A 24359-nucleotide genomic window follows, 5' to 3' on the forward strand; every position below is an offset into this window, starting at 1 on the left:
AGATAGATAGATAGATAGATAGATAGATAGATAGATTGATAGATAGATAGATAGATAGATAGATAGGTAGATAGACAGACAGATAGATTGATAGATAGGTTAATAAAATGATAAGTCATTAAATCAGTTAGTCGGATTGCCTTATCAGATCAGTGGAATTAACTCACCTGGCTTGACTTCAGAGCGGATGGCCTTGGTGGGGAGGATCCTGACTGCGTTCCGGGATTGAATGCAGGTAGAAGGATACCGAAAATTAAATTAAACTTATAAACCAGGATAATAACTAATCAAAGAAAAATAAAGGTTACAAGTTCTGGTTCAGCTATTGATTTACGACTAACAACTAAAGAGTTGGGTCGGGTTTGCTCATACCTCAGATGTGCTGATTGGCACTTTGACACACCAAAAGGCATCTAGAAGCTGATGTGTGGAAAGCATCTGTCCTAATCAGACGTGAAACCAAAGGAATATCTACTTGCTTTGGACGTACTTTCAGAGTCTTTCAAAATGAAAAGTCATGGAGGCTAGTCAGGACTCAGACGTGTACTTAAAACTGTCTGATGTATGGGTAATTGAATAAGCTAAGTTAAAAGTTCGGAAGTACAGGAAGTGACCTTTATGGCTGATTTCTTAGCGAACATCTGTTCGTTATTTAAAGGGAGGTGCTATTCATACGTTGGCATTCTCATATCTTGTGGCAGGAGCAGGAGCTTTTCACATAGATTCCACAGGTCAGAGTACATCTATTCAAGAAGGTATATCGTTCTTGTTCAGAAAAATTTGCATTCAGTTCAGTACTGAAAAGTTAAGAAGAATAGGAACATGGATTCAGCAAATTCAGGGAACTCACAGCATTTGGGGATTTGTGCTGCGAAAGAGGAACACTTTTTGGTGTTGAGGCTTCATGACTCATGTGCTGTAGAAGAGACCAATGGACATTACTCATCGAGATAAGACACACTCTTAATCGTAGCTTACCAACTATTCACACCTTAAACGAAAATATTTGGTTTTATTTACATGCACCTTAGTGTCCAAGATTGACTAAAATTCCGGAGTAGGCAGAGCTAGTCGGTCTCGAGACGGCGAAACAGATAAGAGGCTATAGGAATTTTTCAGCAATGAAGCTTTCTGTTGACTCTCTGGGCCTATTAACTCTGGCTAATACCACATTCTGAATGTTCAGCTAATTGCACCTGCGACTCAATGCAAACCACCAGTACCGTCATCTGTTTAGGTCCGTGGAAATACTAGGACGTTACGGGAGAATTTGGAGAGAGAAAACAGCTTATTCCTAACTCAAACGGGCGTTTTCTTATAAGCCATGAAATCATGTGTATTTTCAACTATCACTTTAAACACTGCACTGGTTTACTTCGCTTAATTTACTCAGCTGTTGATTTAATGCAATAGTCTAGAGAATCATGGCTGTCTAGTTGCGTTGGGTAGTTGATCCTTAGGTTATGGGTGTATCAGTCAGGAGACCAGTTCTTCTTCGTATGCCTGGTGAGATTCACTGGGCAGGAATGCCTGTGTCACGTGAGACATCCCCTTCATTATTACAAACCGAAATACCCATTATTTTAGCAGTTGATTTGAGTAAAATGGGCTCAATGCAAACTGTTGGCATCGACTGCCTGCCATCTGTGTTGCACCTACGGTGAAAATATTCACTCCACCACAATCTCACTCGGTCACCTTCTCATTCGGAAAGCTTAGGTAAGCTTAGGTAAAGCTTAGGGTTGTGGACTGCATTCGATAGGCAGTGGGTAAGCAACCATGGGAAAGGTGCTTGCATCCGCTTTGCGTCCTTGTCCTGTGTTGTGTTTTTTGGTAGCTGAGTGCAACGTCCGGTTTTGTGCAGTTACTTAAAGCACAGCAGCTGTGTGCACGGTGTTGATGACGGCAAATTTTCATCTCTGGCAATCGTAAAACCATATGCAGCCTAAAGCATGGACTTTTACAGATCTTCTGTTACACTAGTGGCAGTTGAAGTTGAGGCATACTTACCTCTAGTGTTTCTCGCGGTGTGCCTGTACTTCTAGGGGTGACATTCTCAGTTATTTTCCCCGAGATTTGCTGTAAAATACAGAAGCAGTTTCGTAGTTGCTAAAAGTGCTGGAAATTCTAACTGGTTGTGGATAGGTTAAAACTCCTTGAATACCAAAACATTTATGCAAGCTACCAAAGGTTTTGGAGCATCCTTGCACTGCTAATTTGAAATGAAGCCCTCCAGTGCCAAACATCTCAGGTTTACGTCAGAAAATCGCTTTGGTCCTGCACATTGTGTCTTCACTCGAAGAGAGGAAATCCTGGTGCCTATGCTGTTGCTTGTTGGAAAACTTGTGATTTGACTGTAACAGTAGAATAGGGTCGTTTTTATAACGCCTTAACACGCTTTCGGCGCCTAGCTGTCATGCCACCTGCAGAAAGCACGAGAGCTGGGATACTGCCAGGTTTCTCAAGACTAGGGCGGGAAAAATCGAAATACAGAAGCCGCGTTTGAATTGTGGACTTTCCGGCTTTTAAATTCGTGCCTTACCACTGAGCCATCACGACTAAATTGTTTCTATAACTAAGGTCAGAATTTCTCAGACGATTCGCTAATGGTACATGGAAGATTAGATTGTACCTTTGACTGTCTTGGTGATTAGCGCTCTTACAAAATGAGTATGACAGAACCATTGTCGCGCAATTTCGTAAACAATATTCCTAATTCAAGCCACATTGATTGTTAGATGGGGTTCTCTCAGGCTAATTTTAGCTAGCCTGTTACAGGACTGCATTCCAGAAATGGGATGTAGAAGTTGAAATTTATTTTGGGATAATGCAATGCCGTTCAGTATCCAATCTACTTAAGTAGCTAATTATTTTGGCTTTGGGTGGACATGAAAACTATATAAAGCCATCTTTCTTTCGTGTTATTTCCGGACATATTTCAGTAGTGTTTTACAGGATTTCACCTTTGTCCTCCTGACGGATGGTGATTATCGCGGAAAATGTAATTATTAGGAGGATGATAATGACAGTCGAATATTCACAAACGCCGCATGTATGCATTTTGATGTTGGTTTCTTGATTTACTGACAATCCGCCAATCACTTGAGGCGAGACTTACCAAGCTTTTCATTTACCAGATTCCGTTTTGTTTAATCGTTAATCATCCTGCACTGACAAGTGGGTGGACCTAACGCCCACCATCAAGTGATTGGTTTATCCAAATGATTACTTTGGCAGCCCCTTTAGTTGTGTTTTGACTGATACGCACAGGGGGAACCAGCTGGCTGGCGTGGTGTCACCTGGTTCAATCTTATGGTGGGTAAAAAAATGAACAAAAGCTAGCTTAGGTGTCCCAAACTTACTATTCGACATCTTTTTGATGTGTATAATGAGGTATTATGAAACGTACATAATTTTCCATGAACTACACGGCTACAAAAATTATACACTGACAAATTTTGAGCGTGCAAATGCACCTAGACTGTAGAAAATAGTATTCGTCGTGGAAAAAGAACGGCTATCAACGGCTATATAACTTAACTGAGTAGCTGTTACTGATCTTGCATGCTACAGTTGAGTTCTTTGAGAACCAGTTATACTGATTCCTCTCATGTACAACCGTATGTGACAAGAAGGCGAGAAATGTGTTGTTCTTCTGTTCAATATAAGACCCTATTCTGATGGGACGAAAATTAGCTCTCCTCAGATGAAATAACAATAAAAATGAGGTGGCTTTCCACCGGGATTAAGCTAAATGAGTAGGTCCACGCTGAAATATTTTACCCATAACACGCATAATTGGTTGAAAAATAAAAATTAAGGAGCGAGAATTCTCAAGTTATTAACTTATTGAAGAGGTAGAATTCGGTATGCTTCAACGACGAAAGTGCTGGCACGCAGTTTCTCTGGGTCCAAATTTAAATATGGACAGTTCGTTCCCACCCTAAACAACCATAACACGATTATCCATGGACAGTATCTTCCACTCTTACAGAATAAAGACTTGGAAATTCAGTATATTCCACAGTGGAAATAACGCCTTTTTTTATCAAGCTCAGAGAAACAAGAAGCAACGTCTTCTTGCCTGAGGTGTATTAGGTGGGACTTGCATGCTACCTGCAGAAAAAGAGACGGGTTCTGGCTGTAAACAAAGGAGAAAGGGAAACAGTGAGTCATTTTGGGTTATTCTGAATAACGTTTATCTGTCTTCTTTTATTTTTTCATTCTCTTAGAGCTAATCAGAATGCTACCAAAAGCACTTTGTTATCTCGACGACACAATTTACGTTGCTTATAGCCCTGAATGTAACTTCTCTCCGGTTTCTCGACGAAATACACCTAAGGCACACTAACCCAAAAGTGATTTTATCTAAAGGCTCAGTGGTTCAACATAGTCTGTTCGTAACACTTCATGACATAATTCCTGTGTTACTGTTATAACGACAACCACATTGACGCCTAAAATATGAGTGAATCGATAAACGAGACAAAACACATTACAGCCCATTAAATTTCGTATCGAAATACAACAGAAATATGATAGCATAAACATTTGCGCCGAAAAATTCTGTCTGAAATAAAGGAGCTGATGGAGAGATGTACTGGCCACACGGCAATTACTAGATGGGATATACTAGTTCAAATAAGTCACTCGCTGATTACTTTTCCCAGATGTCTTATTCAGAAAGTATTCGACCGAATCTTTCTTTCGTCGGTCCCGTTTCCATAGTCCATCCACAACGCCAGGGGTTGGTCTTGTTTCGCACTGTAAATATCATTCAACACATCGTGACGGGTTACTGACCCTCCACGCTTTTCTGACCTAAATGTTACTAAAAATCAGACAAGTATCAGCTGTTATTCAAAGATATTTCTGGAGGAGGTCAACCCAGCACAGATTCAGTCATTTTGAGTGAAAAATCAGATGACCAAAAGATTCTAGTCTTTCTGCTGAACTAGCTTCAGTAAATACAGAGGTTTGCTTAAAAAGATGCAAGGCCCACCTTTTTGTCCTGCATTTGGTTGAGGTTTATGAGATCGGATTTGTGCAGTTACATAGGCACATACGAAAAAAATGCTATTTCAGATTTGAAGATAGATTTCAAATGTTTAACTTTGCGATTTTATTTCTAAAAGCCAGGTGTTGCCAAAATATACTGGCAAAACTCGGCTTGGATTGTGAAAATTGACAAGGCCTCCACTATTTTACGTTTGGCAGCTGAAGGCAATGATGATGCTCAAAGTAATCCAGCTGCCGTAAGCCCTAAAACAGGAATATAATTTCTTGCCACATTGTGGCTTTTGGTGCAATAAAATCACAAATCCCGAATTATTCTTACTGCTTAAAAATTCACTAGCATTTCCAAACCGGAAAGTTCGCTTATCAGAACAAGGAAGACATGAAACTTCAAATTTTCCCGTAACCATCACATAAACATCGAAGCCATCAATTAAGAAACATACAATCAGATAAGCCACCGATAGATAACCGCAGGTGAACTTGTTTGCAGAATTAATCCACCAGGCAGTTTCTCATGACTTGGACGGAATCCGATCACTTGGAGTTTAGGTGCAAAGTCCCCACCCCTAAATCTAACCCCAACAGGTCACCTAAGTCACTGGTACGCATGGATTGTGTGGATCTACTTGAGTTGTGATCTCCTTGGCGTGTGCATCAACATTCGTTTGGGCTTTGACTGTTGGTGGGTAGTCAGGCGATTATTTCTTTCTGTGGATAATGGTTACTGATGTCCTGAAATTTACTGGCTCTTACGTACAACATCTGCAATCTCAAGGACTTGTGGAGTGAAAACATGTCAAATACACAGTGAATGCAAGATTCTAGTTCTGTAACTTGTTGCATTTCTGCTGCTTTACACATTCACACATGCACATGCCATAATTCTCGTAGTATCCAAAGAAAATACGAAATCAAAAGGTAGATATAATTAGTATAAAGTGGTACACAAATTAATTGTGTAGAACAAGGGTCAGTTTTTGGGCACTCGGCCTTTAAGTGCGGGGACCTTTATCCCCCTTCACAGCTTTTGGAAAGATAAAAATTTATCCTCCTAAAGAACAGAAAATCTACTGTGCCAAGCCTGACTGCTATCGCAGAAAATGGACTACCCTAAGCTTTTACTTAAAACATGAGAAACATTGATTTTGCTGCTAAATATTTTTTCGTTCATGGCTAAACAGTCTGTCGACTTGCCATCCCTGTTGTGTTATCCCAGTAAAACCTGGCTATTTTCCACTCACCTGCAATGAAGTTCGTGGACTTCTGAAGGGTGTAGCTATTCCAAAAGAGGTTTTCGCACTTGGCTGACGAACAAATAAAATCAGTTATAAAGAGAGGTGAAGCTTGTCGTAGTTCTTATCAATCTGATTCCACGCGATTATTTTCTATTATAGGCGAGCCTTATATACCAAGTTTCCGTTTCTCATTTGGCAACCCAGAAGGTCCAACGCATCCCGCGCTATCCCACAAAATTTGTTTTCTATCCCTAAAGTTGGAGTTGCCATTTCTGATATAAAATGTAGGCAACTTATGTTTCGTGTGAACGCTACTTTTACTTGTAACTTTTTTGTCGCCGGAGCAGCCTTTTTGAGCAACGAGTTGCTTTGGGAAAAAACTACTTTTTCTTGGCGCTCTTCCTTCAACCCAGTTGGCATAAACATAGTTTTGACGCTCGTAATGAGGAGTGATTTTGCATTAAAATGTTGGTTGTTATTAACTTCGAATATGGTGTCATTCAGTTCTAAATCATACATCTAAGATACGTTGGTTCCAGCTGCTCCAGGCTGCAGAAAACAAGATATCTTTGCATCCAAGGCGGTGGTCCGGTAAACACGTTTCTTCTTAAACTTCTGGAACTTTAAGAGGATGTCACGCGCCATAAAGGTCGACCCAATCCAAGTGTAAAACGGAACCATTGCGTAGCATGCGAAGTTCTTCATTACTACTAACAAATGATAAGGTTTTGGATACGGTTATTCCGTTGCTTATTTCCTAGCAATATCATTTTTAAATTATAACGGGCAACAAAATGGCTATACAAATTTGATTGAAGTCGTACCGTTGATGGCACCGGGCGACATTCAAATTCGCACAGATGAAATCCAGGACAATAAGATATTCCTTATTGTGAGTTCCGCCAATGGGATTTCATTCTTCCGTTTCCTTGTATCGGGAACAAATTGAGGTGTACCGATTCCCAGAGTGCAAATAATATGGCAGCTGAATATCATGTTCCTACGAACATATTTCGGTAGGATTTGCTCCACAAATTACTGTCGCTTCATGCAAAGCGATATGGGTGGAGAAAATGTTGCATTTATGTTTCATTGGATTGTGTTGTTCATCCTCGGGTAGAGTATCAGTACGGGAAACACATTCTAGTGCTGTGGTCACTTTTTATTCGAAGCCAACACCAGAGGTTCATTTTCGAGAAATCTAGACCTTTGCAACAGTCATCTCGGATTCTACGTTATTCTGCTTGGCGTACACTAGATTTTAGGGGTAGAAACAGGCGATGGCTTTGCTTGTCTCTGAGTTACTTTGAACACTACTCGTTCTTCCTAATACTGGTGTCGTAGTATTACGTGTTCTAGCTAAAATGACGCTATCTTGTCACATGCAGACACCCATTTTTAACATGTCGATATGGAGCTGAAACAAGATTACTGTGATTTCTGTTCCGGATCGCTGTGTTTCATGATTCTTTGATGCTCTTAAGTAACAGTATAGTCAAAGCTTGAAAACAGAAAAAACGGGTCCGTGCAGTCTCTCGGAAAAGTGTTCTTTTGGGTAACTCACCGGGTGGGACTTTACTGTATTTGTTCTTGGGGAGGATGCTAAAGACTGAATTTCAGAGATGAAGGAAAACAAGTTTGTTTGAGTACTGACAAAACCATGCATATTGTTGGAATATTGTTGCTTTATTCTGTTGAAATTACTATTTCTTTCAAACGGATATGGTTGCTGTACGATTAGGGGTACACAGGACCGACCTACTTTACTTCGACTATTTATTATTTGAGACCATCCAATGAGAAAATGATCGTTTCGCTTAGCTTTTGAGGTTTGTCTATTTATCACCTTAACGTACAAAGGATTGTTGAAATGATGAAGGAAACGACTAGAAAATATGAAAAGGCCTTATGCAGCTTCATTAGTGGTGGGGTTGTGATGAATCATGTGAAAAATAAAATTCGATTCTCCAATCAATGGACTTTCATTTTTATGACAAAGAGCGCTATCCAACTCGGTGGTACTGGAAGTCATCGTTTGCTCTTGGTCATAGCTTTCAGGTCTCGTATTACCTACATTATTTAGACCGATGTTGCATGCAGGAAGTGAAACTCCCGCTCACAAACTGCAGAAGATAAATAAAGACCAATGAGATGGCAAAGGTATTCGGAAATTAGACAACTCGTAATAACTTTTCTCAGATGGGTATGGGTACTTAAGATGTGATTTTATTGACGGTTTTACTGCAGAACATATTCCTTTAACATCTCGTGTTTCACCGCTGCTGATTTTTGGATGCACCTACGGGATGCATTTACTTAGCACACTGTTAACTGAGATCTACTGAGTCACACGATTATTATGAGGTACACTTTAAGCTGTGATCCCTATTCCTACCGTACGTTGATGTACTCAGGAAATCAACACAGTACTGGTGAATAATTAGGATATTCCGCTTGAATATTTATGGCTCGTAAAACAGAACTAGATATCTCCTAAGCAATGGGTGAATTTTGTAGAACGACTTCACCACTGATCTGAAATACAATAGCAGCCACACGTAATTTCCACGAAAATTATCAGATACGCGAAAACTGATCTGTTTTCGATTTAGATGGCTATGAACTTGGGAAACCATAATATATCTGTTGAAAAAACGTGCATATTCGTGGCAAATTTCACCCACATGAAAAAGGGAACTTACTTTGGACAACTCTTCTTTGGGAATTAGCTGATCGGACTATATGTAAGAAAGAATTGATAGTTCAGGCCAAATGACCGTTTCGGCTCTAGAAAGCATGAATTTTCAGCATCCATAACGCAAGACTCAGACATAAGCTAGGAACATCGTATCAGTGAATGCTTCTATCTCTCTGAGATAGAAACTTGATAGAGCGAGTGACGTTCAGCGATTTTGTTTGCACAAGTTGTTTATGAGCACAACACGCAGGACCGAGTGATAGTGGCACTAATGGGTGTTTTGCAGCACTCCATACATGTCTACTTAACGTACCATGTTGAGTCGGCTGAGCATATTTAACATCAAAAGCTGTTTGTTGATTGGCCACAATGTTGTATTTTTCGCCATCATGATATCCACATTGCGAAAAACAAAAAAAAACTGTCTGATGAAATGGGGCCAATCCTGAACTACAAGCGTTCTCGTTTATGGCAGCGTCTCAAGCATCTGAAGCACGTGTGGCCAGGTTGCCGGAATTTCTTGTGAACGATTTGTCAGTGATCTTATATAGCCCTTTTCATAACACTGCCTTTACCATTTATTTTGTGTAAACATTTTGACAAAGCAAATCTAGCTGCAATCAGCACTTGCTCTTAGTGAATTCTTCGGGGTTGCTGGCACTGAGGGCATGGGCTCCAAGGTTGCAGATAGGCTAGGCTAAATGGTAGCCGAAGAAATGCAAACAGTCACCTGCCCGCGCTTCTGATTGTATTAAACAATGTAGAAGTGCACCATAATATGTAACTTTATAATTTATGGAAGTAAGTAAGCTGTGCCTAAAAGACTTGGGTGGAGTGATAATGCATGGATCATTTGGTTGTCAAGGTAGACAAGTCACATTATTAGTAATTGATCTGGTGTCCGCTGATCTGTTCGCCGAGCTCGACTAAAATATAAAAAACCACCTGATCAATTACTAGTGTATGCACCCGGGTACCCAATATTACAACAAATCGGGATGTGTTATCATTTTGCAACACGACCATCAGTAGAGCCAAGTTCGCAAGTGTCACAGGGCGCTTGTAGGAGTGGTCAAATTCATAGGTTACCTCAAGGTCGACCAATCGGGACACGGACAAATCACGAACAAATCCGATGCGTACCTGTCTACCCCACCTAGCTCCAATCGTCGGCGACTGAAAGTGTAATATTCATGAAAATTGTACACAAGTACGCAATTTTCACAGCTGTTGATTATCATGATGTGATGAAACGTTTGCGAAGCTCAGAGAACGCTTGCACCAGCCGAATGCGTCGGGTTTACTGTTGTTTTCCTCCTTTCTACTCAGTCTTGCAGTTGTTACGTCTGTGGCTAACGGAAATAGGGGAATTTTGACATTTTACTCTAGATGCCTTTCTTTTAACTTGAAGAATTGGATAAAGGTGACTGCTTGTTCAAATTACACTGGCTGCATTCTCAAGGGTGGGGTTATTATAAGAAACCGAATTGCAACCGAATTGCGATCTGAGTTCATGCGGTTTGTGATAGTGTTATGGTTCTTGTGTATATAATAGCTATTGCAATTAAAACATTGTTTTTGCATTGTTTTATTACAGTATCAAAACCCAGCGTGTAACTGGGAGAAGACTCAATTCAGCATGCTTATTGAGGTTCAGCTGATGAAACAGCGTCAATAAATTGGTGGCCAACATGGTTCATATTACTTGAACATGAATTGCAAGATATGATACGAATACACGTAGTGGTTAAACACAGAAGATCATGACTCTTTCAAATGAACCAGTTGTTTCCGAACAACTTTCGAACATGAAACTTCAAACTCCTCATGTTTAGGTGCATGCCTTATATTCCGTCAGTGCCGCTCCTGTCACACGGAGAAAAACAGTAAGACACCGGTTACCGGAATGTCAGCTAGTGTGCTGCCAGGCGGTGACCGGTAAAACGAATATTAGGGCACTTGAAAAGCAGAAAATTTGACGGAGACCTTCCATAACCTGGTGATTCAGAGTGTAAGACTGTATAGGAGCTCAAACCTTTAGACGGATTTTCGATCAGTATTTGAATGTATGCCTGCGGTTGACGGCCAAAGGGGCATTTTTTCGAGTGATGTAGCAGTCAGTTTTGGGACATTTGGAAACAAGTCTACTTTTCATGTCCTATAAATCTCTGCATGACAATTCCTCTGCGTCCACTCATCGAGGGTGAGTACAGAGTGTTTGGTTTCGGCGCGGGGACACTTGACTTGGTACCCGTAATCAAGACAAATATGATGAAGTCAACGCTGAAATTGACCTGTGCACACACAGACTGAAACCAGATTCCAACCCCGGACCTCGAAACAGATGTTATCCGTCGGTACCCTTAGAGGAACGCGTGCCTTCCAAAGCCTGATTAATCACCGGTGCTTTAGGTTTCTGTAAAATCATTCTATATTCTGTGGAACATTTAAAAGTTTAATCTCATTAGGATATTTCAGTTAATTTCTGACCGAGCTCAGCAGTTTCATTATAAAAATGTATAAGGACAAGACATTGCTAGCAGCTATGAAAAAGCTGACATCCAATATGGATTTATCAGTAATGCTTGCCCTGGTATTTGGTAAGATTGAGATAGTGGAAAGTATCAGATAATTAAAATCTACCTCTCAGTGGAGTATTGACAAAATATGTACATATATGCGCCGCGTTTCTTCACAGTGAAGGTGGCTCTGATTTAGCTGAAATATTGTTAGTTTATTCCCGTACTACTGAGCCTCATTGGCACCATCAAACCCCAAGCATTTTGCTTAGTTTTTCGACCGTCACCATTCCACACTTGCGTAATTGCGTTAAGCTGGAACATTGTTGCACAGAGAATACTAAATATCATTCTCTCCTACGGTTTGTGGCTCTGCGACAGGGTGTGTGGAAAATGAGTTCAAATATTTCATCCTACTTGCACGGCAATACAAGGGGGATTAAGGGTGATTAAGAGTGCAAAGTACCTTCGATCGTCACTGGGATGCAGTATACAGCAACCAGTTGAGCCAGAGCGACCGAATGGCACATATCGGCGAGTAGGCAAGGATAAATATAAGTTGCGGAATCCATTGAAATCAACACAATCCCATATGGTGCCAGCATAAATGAGAGTTCCCCCCGTGAAACTTCAAACACTGTGTGTGTGAACGATGAAATTCCAAATATGGAGACCGAATTCCGGTAAATTAATGTTTTTTTTTCACTGAGTAATGTGAGGATGTCGTTTTTAACTTCCTTTCAGGCTCCTTTTATCGTCTTTCAACCAGGAGGGTGAACAAAAGCGAGACATGATCTCTAGATTGAGCGAGTCGTTCTGCCCAACGATTAGGACTTGCACTTTTGAAACATTGACACTTCGTTTGTAAAAGGCTATCCCTGGAAAGCGTTGGGCACTAGGTACGTTAAGAAAAGCGATGACGCAGTGGAATTTGCCGAAGCAAGATTCAACAACGCAACCTGTTACAACATGACAGGAAGAATTGACACGGAGGGCAGATTAAAAGCCTCAAGGTCAGCAGTGCTTGCACTGCTTTTTTAAACTAATGATTGCACATGATATTTTCGCTGCATCCGCTAAAGAGAAAAGACTATAAGCACGTCCGTTAAATATTCCAACGTAACTTTCAGCGGTCAGCATCAACCAAGGTGAACTCAAAATTTTATGCTGATTGGTTTATAGCGACTTACTAACGTTCATGTTAAAAGCCTCAAGGTCAGCAGTGCTTGCACAAACGTAAGCCTCGTTCGTGTTTTTTTTTGCAAAATGAAACGGAGTATCAAAATGCATGAAAATTTAACAGTAGGATTGGTGATACCATTAACGATACAACTTAAAATCATTCCTTGGCTACTTTCTGATAAACTTTATCAAATCGATGTGATATTGCTGCGACGCGATTTTTATTTTTGCGCACCAATTCCCTTAATAATGCTATTGCTTTTGTTGCAGCGAAATGAGTCCCAAAATTCTTTAAGCTATTCCGCATGTTTATACTAAAATGAAATGCAGAGGAAAATGATGGAAGACAAGAGAGAATGTTCACTGCTTTTTTAAACTAATGATTGCTATTTTTGCTGCATCCGCTAAAGAGAAAAGACTGTAAGCACGTCCGTTAAATATTCCAACATAACTTTCAGCGGTCAGGATCAACCAAGGTGAACTCAAAATTTTCTGCTGATTGGTTTGTAGCGACTTACTAACGTTCATGATGACGTTCTATAGTACTGCACAAACCCGAGCTACTTTTGAAACATAGAGCTAACAATCAGTCTGGTGCATTAAAAGGAATGTCTAATTTAAGTACAAGGAAGCTCCTGTGTGCATTATCAAATTCATCTAGAAGCATGGCGGCTTCCCACTAGCCTGGCTAAAACCTTACTTTACTGTACATCTTTTTACTCCTTCGTAATGTAATTTCTCGTCTAAAACGATGAATAATGAGTTACTTAACATCCGCTGACATTTATAAAAGGTGATTTTGTACCTATTTGTGTCAAATGTCTAATCCTTTACAGCAAAACTAGTAATACACTGCACATGAGTAAACTGCGAGCACTGCTTGAGTTTCGGTGGTGTGATGTGTGTGCTTTCTATCGACGTACCCTATCAAACCGACCAGAACAGGTGTTTTGAAGCCTATGGTTCCTCTCGTTATCCCATCTTGAAGGCATGCTTTGCTTTCTCAGGTTTAGTCAGTTGATTTGTAACAAATTTTCTAAAAGCACTCAACAGCTAGGTTCTCCGGCTTGTTCTAGGTACAAGAAATGCGAATACCCTCTACTGTTCAACAATAAAATGTCTGAAAACACGCGGAAATTAACTTACCTTGGATGTCTGTCCCTTAGAACTCGGATGGGTGGACTGCAAACAAAGATCGGAACATAATTATGCTGGAAGTGAACCACTTCAAGTGGCGGAAGCCTGGAGTTTCACTTTGAACATAAGGGGCTCAAAAGTGATCTAGAAATTTCAGAGTAGCCACCTTATCTTGTCTACGTTAGCATCACAAGGAAAAATGGAACAATGGAATTACTACAAACGGGCATAACTATGTTTCGGGAAATTGACTTTAAAAAGGACGCCAGTGTGCTGAAAGTAACCCGTGATGAATATTCAAGGGTTTTCGTTCACCACTACCAAACCCAATCCTGTCGAAGAAGAGGCTCAGTATTACCATAGAGTTTGCTTCGATTGGATCGTTTTCCCTCGAGCTTTGAAATTCTATGAAGTATTCATAAGGCTGAATTAGAATAGACATGCACACATATCAGGCACTACCGAGCTTCATCTTGAACGTGGGCTCCGACATCAGAATAATCACAAACGTGATAATTGTCATGCACTATTACAATATATTTCGGTGTTTTTCTATACAAGTGATTGCGACATTATTCAGTGCTGGGCTAAATTCAGTATGCACATTCTAAAGGATGGTTACATAACCATCCGTGTGCCAGTCACAGTGATTCTTAAGCAAAAACGCTGGTCAGGCAACTTGGAATACTCCCGCATAAGTGCAAATAGGCAATTCCGGTATGGTGAGATTTGAATCGGGCTAGTTATCTAGCTTCCTAGCCGGGTAACTATGTGAGCAAGACAAAACTTCTGAAAGCATGCTTACCCGTAAGGAATTTTTCGGTGTTGCAGGCAATGGGCCAGTTGCCTCAGTCTTTAGCGACAAAGTGTATATCTGAAAGCATGCTTACCCGTAAGGAATTTTTCGGTGTTGCAGGCAATGGGCCAGTTGCCTCAGTCTTTAGCGACTAAAGTGTATAAAAGTGGTAAGGTAGCAGTTTCAAATGAGTTTGAAAAATTGGGGAAACATTGGCCTGTTTATACGATATGAGTATTAATAAAAACTCTGGGATAAGTTCTGGATAGCTTAGTGATTTCATGATATACTTATAAGAATAATAAGCGCTAAAAAGAAGCAAAACAGTGGTGCGCCTTCGTAAAGTCCCGTTCATGAGGAATACATCTGCCGGGGAATGCGCAAAAGTTTTCTTGGCCAAGGGTTTGTGTGAAATCTGTCTGAAGGAAATCACGTAACGGATAAACCAGATATTTAGTCTCCTTGTCTCCTGGCTGCAAAGGGAGCAGTGTGAATTTCCATTGCGTTTTAGTTAACCTTTTCGCAAGATTCAGGTAAGCAGCTTACAGCTTACTAGGCTAAACAACACACCCCTTGTCAAATTAATAACCAAGAACATTCTTCTCCACTCGTCTCTGCAGAACAGTGGATAAACGCTAAGTTCCCAAGACCGTCACCAAATTCATTTGAATACTTAACTGTCTATTTAGAAGGGTGTGACGGATTTAATATCAGTGAGAATATGAACTTCTAAACAGTAGTGCGAGTGGACTCTTAGAAAAACATTTGTGTTTTTCGAATGGTATCAGAATACATACTAAATTCCTTAACATATTTTTCACGTGGACTAAACTCCTAGAGAGTTATGATAAAATAAGAAAAGGGTTCTTGTTAGCCTCTCTGTGTAGTGCTTTTCAGCTTTTCCGTTACGAGACCAAATCTTCATCACATTTTGTCGAAAGCCATCTGTCAGACTGCATTGGTTACGGCTGCCTCATCTTTTGGTTGCATTCATTTGGTAATCCCCACATATTTACCTGTTGTACATTACAACAGCCACAGGCTTACTGCTTACAGCTTGCTTGGGTGCTGGTGTAGGGATAGCGCACCTGCAAGGATAAAGCCGTACAATTCAGATTCCTTTCCACATCTTTCTTACACCTCTTTCTCATCTTCAAATGATTAAAAACATCATCAACGAACTATGTTGATTAAATAAGCTCCATTCAGAAGGGTCTGGACCGCTGCATATTAGGTGATAGGTGAACTGTTCGCATAGCTTATCAGCTGGCTTGCAAATGTCTCGTCACAGGTAGGAAGAGCCGATGGCGCGTGGTTGGTTGGTCATAGACAAATTGCCGGTATAAATTGCGCCGCTGTCACCCAAGCTTCAGTACTTAATGGCTGAAGTGGATATTAAAGCAATCGTCAGCAAGTATTTTGTAAGTCACCCTCATTAGAAGGTAGAGTGAAAGAGAGGGTCAATTTGTGTTGCCGTGCCCCTTAGGAAAGAATAATCAAGCTTAGTTCTACCGTCCTCTTCCGCATACATCAAAGTTTTGGAGCCCAAGAGTACATGATATAGCAAGAAGAAGTTTCACCCGAGTCCATAGTTGCCTATCAGCCAAAATGTGGATTCCACATCGTCCGGTGGAAAGCCCTATAAGGTTTGAGCTTTTGTTTAACCAAATTTTTTTGCACTCCTTACAGCTTTCCTTCCATTCTTTTAAAAAAATTAACAATCTATGTTTAGTTTTATAAGCTGCAGTGCTGCAGCCTGATCCTGTGGCTGGAACAATTTGTGAAAAATATCATCATCTTCATCGACAGCATGTTCAAAACTGATGCTTCGCTACCATGCAGTCATGGTTTGTTTGAAAGATTTGTTGTGGAGAAAGAATAAAAATGGAATGGGATGGTACTAGATGCTTGCAACAAGAACCTCATTGACATCGATTAGCAGCTATGCCTTGCAGCGTCTCCAACCAGGCACACTAGAGATCGAACGGTCCCCATCCTGGAGGGTAATTTGTACCGACAGTCTTCAAACGTTTCGTGATTTTTTTGATAACCCTCAGCCAGCTCAAGGTTTAGCCACCTCTCTGCTTCCGCCACTCTGAATCGGGTGCGGAACAGAGCACTCTCTTCAACAAGCAATGGTTAAACATACGTAATGGATTCTTAAATCAACACAGCTTCTGGTGCTGGACACATTTTTCAATGGAAGTACCCGTTGCACAACCGATAGCTCGCTTTATAATTGCCTCGTTATGGATTCGCTGACACCAAACCACATGAGCTGTGGTTCTGATACAACGATTTTCGGACTCAGTCTTGCTGCTCGAATAGGCCCAGTCTCATCCATAAAATAAAACGGCAAGCACTGTGGACTGATTCAATCGCCCCTTGGAATTGAGGGACAAACATTCTATTTAATGTAAACCTTTCCTGACTAATGCAGGTTTTTTACTCGCCATGGGTCCCAATTTTGTGCTATGGATCAATTCAATGCAAACTTCGAAAAATCAGGCAATCACAGGGACATGAAATTGAGGGAGTTTTGTTAAAACTGTCACCGGGTGTTCGTAATTACTTCTGGCTGCAGTATGTAGGCTTGGGTTTGGCTTAGGGTATACCTACCAAATCCATTAGTTTGGATAGAATCACCCTTGGCTTGTTTACTTTTAGCAGATATATCCACAAATTTTTTCAAACTTTGATAACATTACCGCTTTTCTACTTCTCTTGCAGGCATAAGTTTAGGCAAGTATGGGTTCGTTTAGCTATGTATTCTTCAAGCCCGGACCGCTGAAAAACAACTCAGATTATTAAAGAGACAGCGATATTTTGAAAACATAGTAGCTTATGACAAAGGACAGGACACTTACGCAAACATCTCAGGATCAATCGAAGGTCAATGCAAAATAGTTCAAAAGTTTACATTCTGATATTTTCCGTTGCCATAATCACTACCACGGTCTGATTCAAAACCTCGGTTTTTACGCGGCTTCTTCACTAGGGTGCAACCACGAAGTTTATTCAGTTATTCTTAGAGCCTTAATTTGAAAACAAGGGAAACAGTGTGATGGGGGGACCTCATGCAGACCTAGCGCAAGCACTTTAAAGCGCCAAATTTCCAAAGGGTCAATGAGGCAATCTTGAAAAAACTGACGGTGCGAGCTTCACCGACGACGGTGGTGACAGTGAAATTCCCATCTTAGAGCAAATTTGGTTATTTTATGTGAAGTTATGAATTGTGAATTTGCTAAAGGATTCACCTTAGCTGCGTGTTCTTTGGGACTCGGTTCCCTAGACTGGAAATTAGAGAAAGCTTTTCGCTTTAGGATGAAAGAAAGCTGGGAAAGTGAGTGCCGTCACGTCATGTTTTTAGAAATGAAATGAGGTAACTATTTTGGTTGATTTTATTAAATCATAAGAATCTTTCCCAACTGCTAAAAGCGGACTAGTCTAGCCATTCTCGGCATTGCTGAAATTTTGAGTCTAGATAGCGTAGCTGGCCTAATGTAGTAGTTTCCGTGATGGCAGCTCATATTCACCATCCAACCCAAATGACAACCGACTCACCTCCAGCAGTTTAAGAGATTATGCCAATGAGTGACAAAATATTAATATGGTATAATCCTCAGATGTGCGACGTCTATGGTAGGTAGCGTACATCGAAGGACTCCTTGTATGGAATCCAGTCCTGTTATACAAAATGTGGAAGAATATCAGTACGCGAATAAATGTGAGAGACTCCACTGGATCTCTCGTTCCACCAACTTCAACGTGCAAGTGAGCTCAAAACTGTCTTGTTTGTACTCGTTGTGTGCCACGCTTCACCCATGTAGCGATTTACAACAGTCACTCTAAGATGAGCCTTTCCAGTTTTACTACTCGGGAGTCATCGAGCGATTAGTTCCCTTTTTGGTGCGTTCACACGTCACTGGAGAATTTTGATGGGTGGCCTTCAGGATGACAGCAAAGACAGGGTATAATTAACTAAGCTTCTTAGTTTAGATAGACGTTTGTTACACTTCATGTTTGACTTTCTAAACCAAGCGTTTACGATGGACACTATTTCTTGAAGAGTTACGGAGAAACTGTTTTGCAAAACAAAACAGTGTATTGAAAACTTCATCATAGACCAGACAATTCCAATGGCAGGCGGACACTAGTGACTGTTTTCAGTTGACAGGGGGATTTTTTCTAAGTAGGATTTTACCGGAGATCCACATGAGGACGGTGCCTTTATTCGGAGATTTTAAAAAAAAACCTAGAACCTCTTGCTGATTAGCACTGAATAACGAAACTAAAATTAGCACACTCAGTGCATATGTGAGCCATCCAGAGGATTGAATAATCAAAATGTCCTATCATTAGAAATTGTGAAGGATTGAATAAACTACGTGTTAAACTACACAAATATTGGGGATAAAACACGGAAAAACTCTCTAATAGAAACAAGTTGTGGGACGTGTGCAAATGTTTTATGGTCAGTCACATCCGGATGAATCTTTGCAGCCTCAAAAAATACCTTTCTTTTGAACGCTACTGTGAGAAATTTACCTCCTTCTGAATACAACGAAACTTGCTTGAATGCCGGTCTCGAAATATGAAATTTCTGGCACAGTGGCCTCCATATGAATGTCGGAATTAATATGATTAAAGCAGCAAATATCTTTGGAAGGATGCATCAGAAATCAGAAAGGAGCGTAGCACGACTTCTGACATGTGTCGTTTTGATCATCGTTTGGTTAACAGAGGTTTGTCACTTCTCGGGCTTGGATTGAAACCCCTGTTCTCACTGTTCCGAAAATCGAAGTTGTGTGGAGGCAAGCCGTCCATAATAGCCGAACTTCACATCTTTTGGATGGATGTCACGTGGAGGCTACCAACCACACGAAGGCATGCCCTGATTGGTCAGAATGCCGGCCAGTCCGGATTGAGCATCTTCAGCTCGACGCTTTTCGCCCCTCACGGAAATTCTAGCACGACCTTGTGGAACATTCTGTGATCACCATATAAATACAGTTGTACCATTTCCCCCTTGTCTCCATGCCTTGTGATGTACCATCGTGGGCGAATTAGGAAGCCAAGGGACCGATACCGAGTTTCACGACCGTTCAACAAGTCAGCACTAATATTCTTATTAGTGCTGAGTTTTCTCAGACAGGAAATGTTTCCACCAAACGGAGCAGATTTTCGGCACACACGAGATCCTTGTGTTCAGCAGCATCCGATTTCATACCGACCTTTTTTCACTGACAGTTTGATGCCCTTTCGAATTCGTTTGCTAAAGAAATAGCTGTTTATTTAATTAACAGTTACACACATGACAATATTTTGAAAAATAGACTGCCGTAAAGAAATCCTCAAATGAATTTGTATGGATTATCAGCGGGCGAATTTGTCTTTGTTACGATCGAATAAAATGTCTACAGTGAGTCGTTAATAATGGTTTAATGGGTTACTTCTTGTGTCTGATTAGCGTTGGGACATTATCCAACAGAAAACCGAAAAAATGACCTGACAAACACAAATCATTGATAGCTCAATCAAGAAGGTATAACATGCTGCCTCACTGCCGAATATGGTATGTTATGGCTTACAAAAGTTCAAGTTATTGAAAATAGTGAAAATGGAGGAATGGATACTTACCCGTTGAGAATGACCTGGCGTTGTGTGAGGTGAGCTTGGATGTTCATTTAAGAACGATGTGATCGGCTGAAGTACAGAGAAATCGATGGATATCTAGCAGAATATTGTGCATGACAGGGCTTGGTTATATTTAAAACATAGTGATCCGAGAGGATGAATCGTCTAACATGCAGCATCAAGCACGAAGCATCATTTTCAGATCTTGTTATTCGAAAAATGCTCTCTCAGATTGCGGAAGAGTAGTGAATAAAACAAAACTTTGGTTGCAACTTAAGGGGATCAGACGACACGCCTTAGCTATGAACTTAATCCTGAATAACCTGATTCCTTCGCGCGTATGTGCCGTCCTATCCGACCTACCGGAAGGTTGAGCTCATGTCTGTCAACACTCGAGGAGAGAGCAGAATAGATGGTTTGCCATTCAAGGGTGCGTATACTGTTCTTAGGTGCTTTTTACGCACGGCCACGAGGAAACGCATTGTGCAGATTGAATGACCGGGAAAATGCGGAAAGTGCTTGGACCTTGCAGAGATGCGCAAATTGCGTCTCTCGAGACGGAAGTTTCCGATGGCATGTGAACGATCAGTTCAAACTTATGGTAACTTCTTGTGAACGGATAATTATAAATAACTTACCGGTTGTGACTTTAGTGTGGCAGATTTTGGCGTGGAGTTTCCCGACTGTATTCAGTGATAAAAAGGGAATTTGTGGTGTTAGTCTGTGAGATTTCTATGATGTGGAACGCACGCAAAACTCTGCTACACCGCGCTCTGCTAATTTAGCACACACCTAGTGTAACAATAAGGAATCGCAAATCACCAGAATTTTGCTCTTTCACCTAACCAAACAATCATCATCATCATCGGCAGCGTGACATCAGTGTTCAACACCGATGCTTCACTGCCGTACAACCATGACTTATTTGAAAGCCTTATTATAAAGGAAAGAGTAAAGGTGGACGGGGGAGGGACTTGGTGCTAGCTTAACACAATCATTCCGAGGTGCCTACACCTCCAGACATTCACTCAGGCAATCTGGATAGAAACTGACAACAAGAACGCCACTGACATCGGTTGGCATCCATATCTAACCAAAAATGGTGTCATAATTTTATTGAGGAAGCCAACTAATCACCACAGGTGTTTCTCTCACTTAGGTTATGCTGATTCACGCGCCCCAAGCTTACCTTTTTATCCAATCGATGATATTAATAGACTTCTTTTCGTGGAATCCCAGATATGGAAGTTTGTTTTTCAAACAACTAAATTACTGCTGATCTGCGCTGATGAATATAGGTCACTTTCTTATCGAAACGTGTCTTTACATTCGTGGTTCTGTGCCTGTCTTGCCGAATTCGTTTTGATACAACTGGGGAAAATGTTTATCACTTGTAAGGTGTGTAATGTGTCACACAGAATTTTCGTGCTTGGTAATGCTACATAACTAATTTTAAATGAAAGAAAGCCACAGAAAGCTTGCGCAACCGTTATGTTACAACGTTAGCACTAGGGTCATAGCATGAAAATAAGCTAACTATGTTGTTTTTACAGATAAATAAACAGGTTCAACATGTCAGATTTGTTAACGGAGCGTAAACGATTGATTCGTCATGTACCATTTAACCTTGTGAAGCCGCTGCCCCGTTTCTTTCGTTCTTCACAAGTTGAAATCGATCGTTCGTTCGTCTAACATCTTTTCAATGCCTACCTGCCACGCCATACTCGGAAACACGATGGATGACAAACTGCACGTTTGCCCAAGACTAGACAGGAATAGTGGTGCTGGATTTGGGTTCGAACAACGTACTTTCCAGGCAGAGCGTTATTTTCCTTACCACTGAACTATTTGAGCCTAAACGGTTTGTTTCGAATCATTCAAGGTCGTTTAAGCATCGCATTGAACAGCTTGAGTTCGACCAATCCTGACTTGACAAACCCCGATAACTTTTTGCGTATATCCAAATGTGACCTGGTTCCGTTTTTACTATTCTTTGTCAAATACGCTCACCTGCATGATGTCCTATCACGAGCTATTCATTCCGGGATCGTATAGTATAAATATACATCCCACACGTATAATTTCGTCAAGAATATTCCTTCTAGAAAGGTATTCGCAATCACTACTGCCTGTGTTCTGCCGACGACTGATGCTGTCAATCAAAATGTGCGTTGCTGATAAACTGTGGATTATAATTAGAAAATAATGGGAGCTACTGTCGTTTAAAAATCTGGAATAACCCGTCTTAGAAATCGCACTAGATAAGGTCAACGGCGGTGACGTCATTCTAAGAATTGGGAAGCAGGAAACTGTGCTTCTTCTGTCCTTGAAGAAGTCTATAAGGGAAATAATAAAATGAGAAAGTAGTACTTCACGCGGCAGTTAAAATAATTTATCACAGGGGTTCGGTGGGGTGGGCAATCTCTGGATGTGGTTCCCAGTACTTATCAATATAACTTCTGCTTTTCGTATTTTGCAATGTTGAGGTTTCGTGACTCAATCCAAACGAGGAATTTTACTGCAAAATTGTTAACAGTAAACACATAGTCCAGTAATAGCTTTCAGACTAGAAGAAGAGTTAAGAATGAAGGTGAGCGGAGGCTTGTAAAATTTGAGTGTATGCGATAACCAGTCCAAGTGAATTAAGTGTCAATTTTTCCTACTCTTGTCATCAGCGCACATGAGACTCGAATGAAAACTGCGTTCTCCTCTCATAGTTACCTTTATACCCGGAATTTGTGCTTAGATTCCCACAACCATACCGTGTGTGAAAATTATTCGGCGTAAACAAAAGACAACTCACTTTGCGTTCATGGTCATTTGGAGTTGATTCACCAGACTGATATAAAAGAAAGCAAACCCATGTAGAAGTACTTTCGGGCCTGAGGGGCTGTTTGAGTCCCTGTATAGACTTGAGCTTGCTGAGAACAATCTATCCGGCATGCGTTTCTGATAGCCCCGACAACTCATGAAAAAATGAGATAAGTAACTGGCAGCAAGTTTAATGCTGACTCGTCAACTTGTAAATTTTAAGGAAATACGCAGAATAAGCACCTAATTATCATCTCTAGTTCCCGCTTGATGCATTTGTACCTTGAGGTCAAGGCACTGGTCCATAGCCGATGATGGTTGATTCCTGTGATTGTGAGTGTTTTTTCGGGTTGTATGGATAGTCTGTCATTATCGAGAACCAGGGAAGCTCTGAAGTACAAATTCTCCGAGTCCAGTGATCTAGGGTTTGTAATCGGTTCCTTTTCTGCTTAAGAGGTACGAAACCATGAATATTTGTGCACTTTTGTTCTGTGTTTTTTTAGGTTGCCTATTGTAGCATGGCATTTCTACCTATAGTGAGGCTTACAATAAGGAAGTGGAAGGTGTTTTATATAAGTTCTATGCTGGGAACCGTCAGAACCAAACTAAGGGTTATCACCAACCGTATGTTTGAAATGGGTAATGCAGAAACAATATTGCTTACACATTTTTATAATCAGCTGATTGTAAAAATCCCGAATAAGTTTACAGACGGCACCCGAATTGTCAAAAATTTTGACAATTCAATCCACTGAACTGTGTTTTTGCCCAAAACCTTACATATTAGGACGTCTACAAATCATACACCCCGTTCCACCAAACCGGTCAAAGATAACGGCGCAGTTGACGTTGCCCGTGGGTGAAGGAGCAGCGATCCACACTCGTCCACAAAGTTATTATTCCAAGCCTTCAGACTACCTTGGCCGAGAACTAGAGTAACGTGAAAATACAAAAGTTTCAATAATGATGTTGCGTTGACTACTGGTTCATCTTAGACGGTATGTTTTACCTTGCCCAATTAACTTCCCAAAAGACACTGAAATACAAACGCTTTACTGGCTACTTGAGTACTGGCAATACGAGATCTATCAGTACCTTCGGTGAAGCTCATCCTCTATAAACCGGTTTCCAGCTGTTACATTTTTGAGCACAGAAAGGTGTGAGAGATACAGCCAAGCATTGGAGGCTGTCCGATTAGTGACGGGACACTGAAGCCAAAAGCAGCGATGAATGCGCACTACTGAAGAGACTAATACGCAAGGTATATGTGCTGATTCCATGTCTCCCATCATCATCATCATCATCATCATCATCATCATCATCAT

At 40.8% G+C, this 24359-nt stretch overlaps 1 protein-coding gene across 1 annotated transcript in view; it reads right to left on the reverse strand.

Annotated features, from left to right (window-relative positions):
* T265_05812 (hypothetical protein) overlaps positions 1 to 24359 on the reverse strand; it is a gene marked incomplete at both ends in the record, with an annotated part of 75479 nt that overhangs the window by 38785 nt on the left and 12335 nt on the right. The window contains 11 exons of the mRNA XM_009170919.1: positions 168 to 212; positions 2011 to 2079; positions 6261 to 6323; positions 7819 to 7863; positions 8957 to 8992; positions 13800 to 13835; positions 14596 to 14643; positions 14681 to 14737; positions 20227 to 20292; positions 20862 to 20906; positions 23027 to 23105. Coding sequence (XP_009169183.1) covers positions 168 to 212; positions 2011 to 2079; positions 6261 to 6323; positions 7819 to 7863; positions 8957 to 8992; positions 13800 to 13835; positions 14596 to 14643; positions 14681 to 14737; positions 20227 to 20292; positions 20862 to 20906; positions 23027 to 23105 — 589 coding nt within the window. The remainder of the gene's footprint in view (positions 1 to 167; positions 213 to 2010; positions 2080 to 6260; positions 6324 to 7818; positions 7864 to 8956; positions 8993 to 13799; positions 13836 to 14595; positions 14644 to 14680; positions 14738 to 20226; positions 20293 to 20861; positions 20907 to 23026; positions 23106 to 24359) is intronic.

Source organism: Opisthorchis viverrini (assembly GCF_000715545.1).
Source record: "Opisthorchis viverrini unplaced genomic scaffold opera_v5_112, whole genome shotgun sequence".
Lineage (NCBI taxonomy): Eukaryota > Metazoa > Platyhelminthes > Trematoda > Opisthorchiida > Opisthorchiidae > Opisthorchis > Opisthorchis viverrini.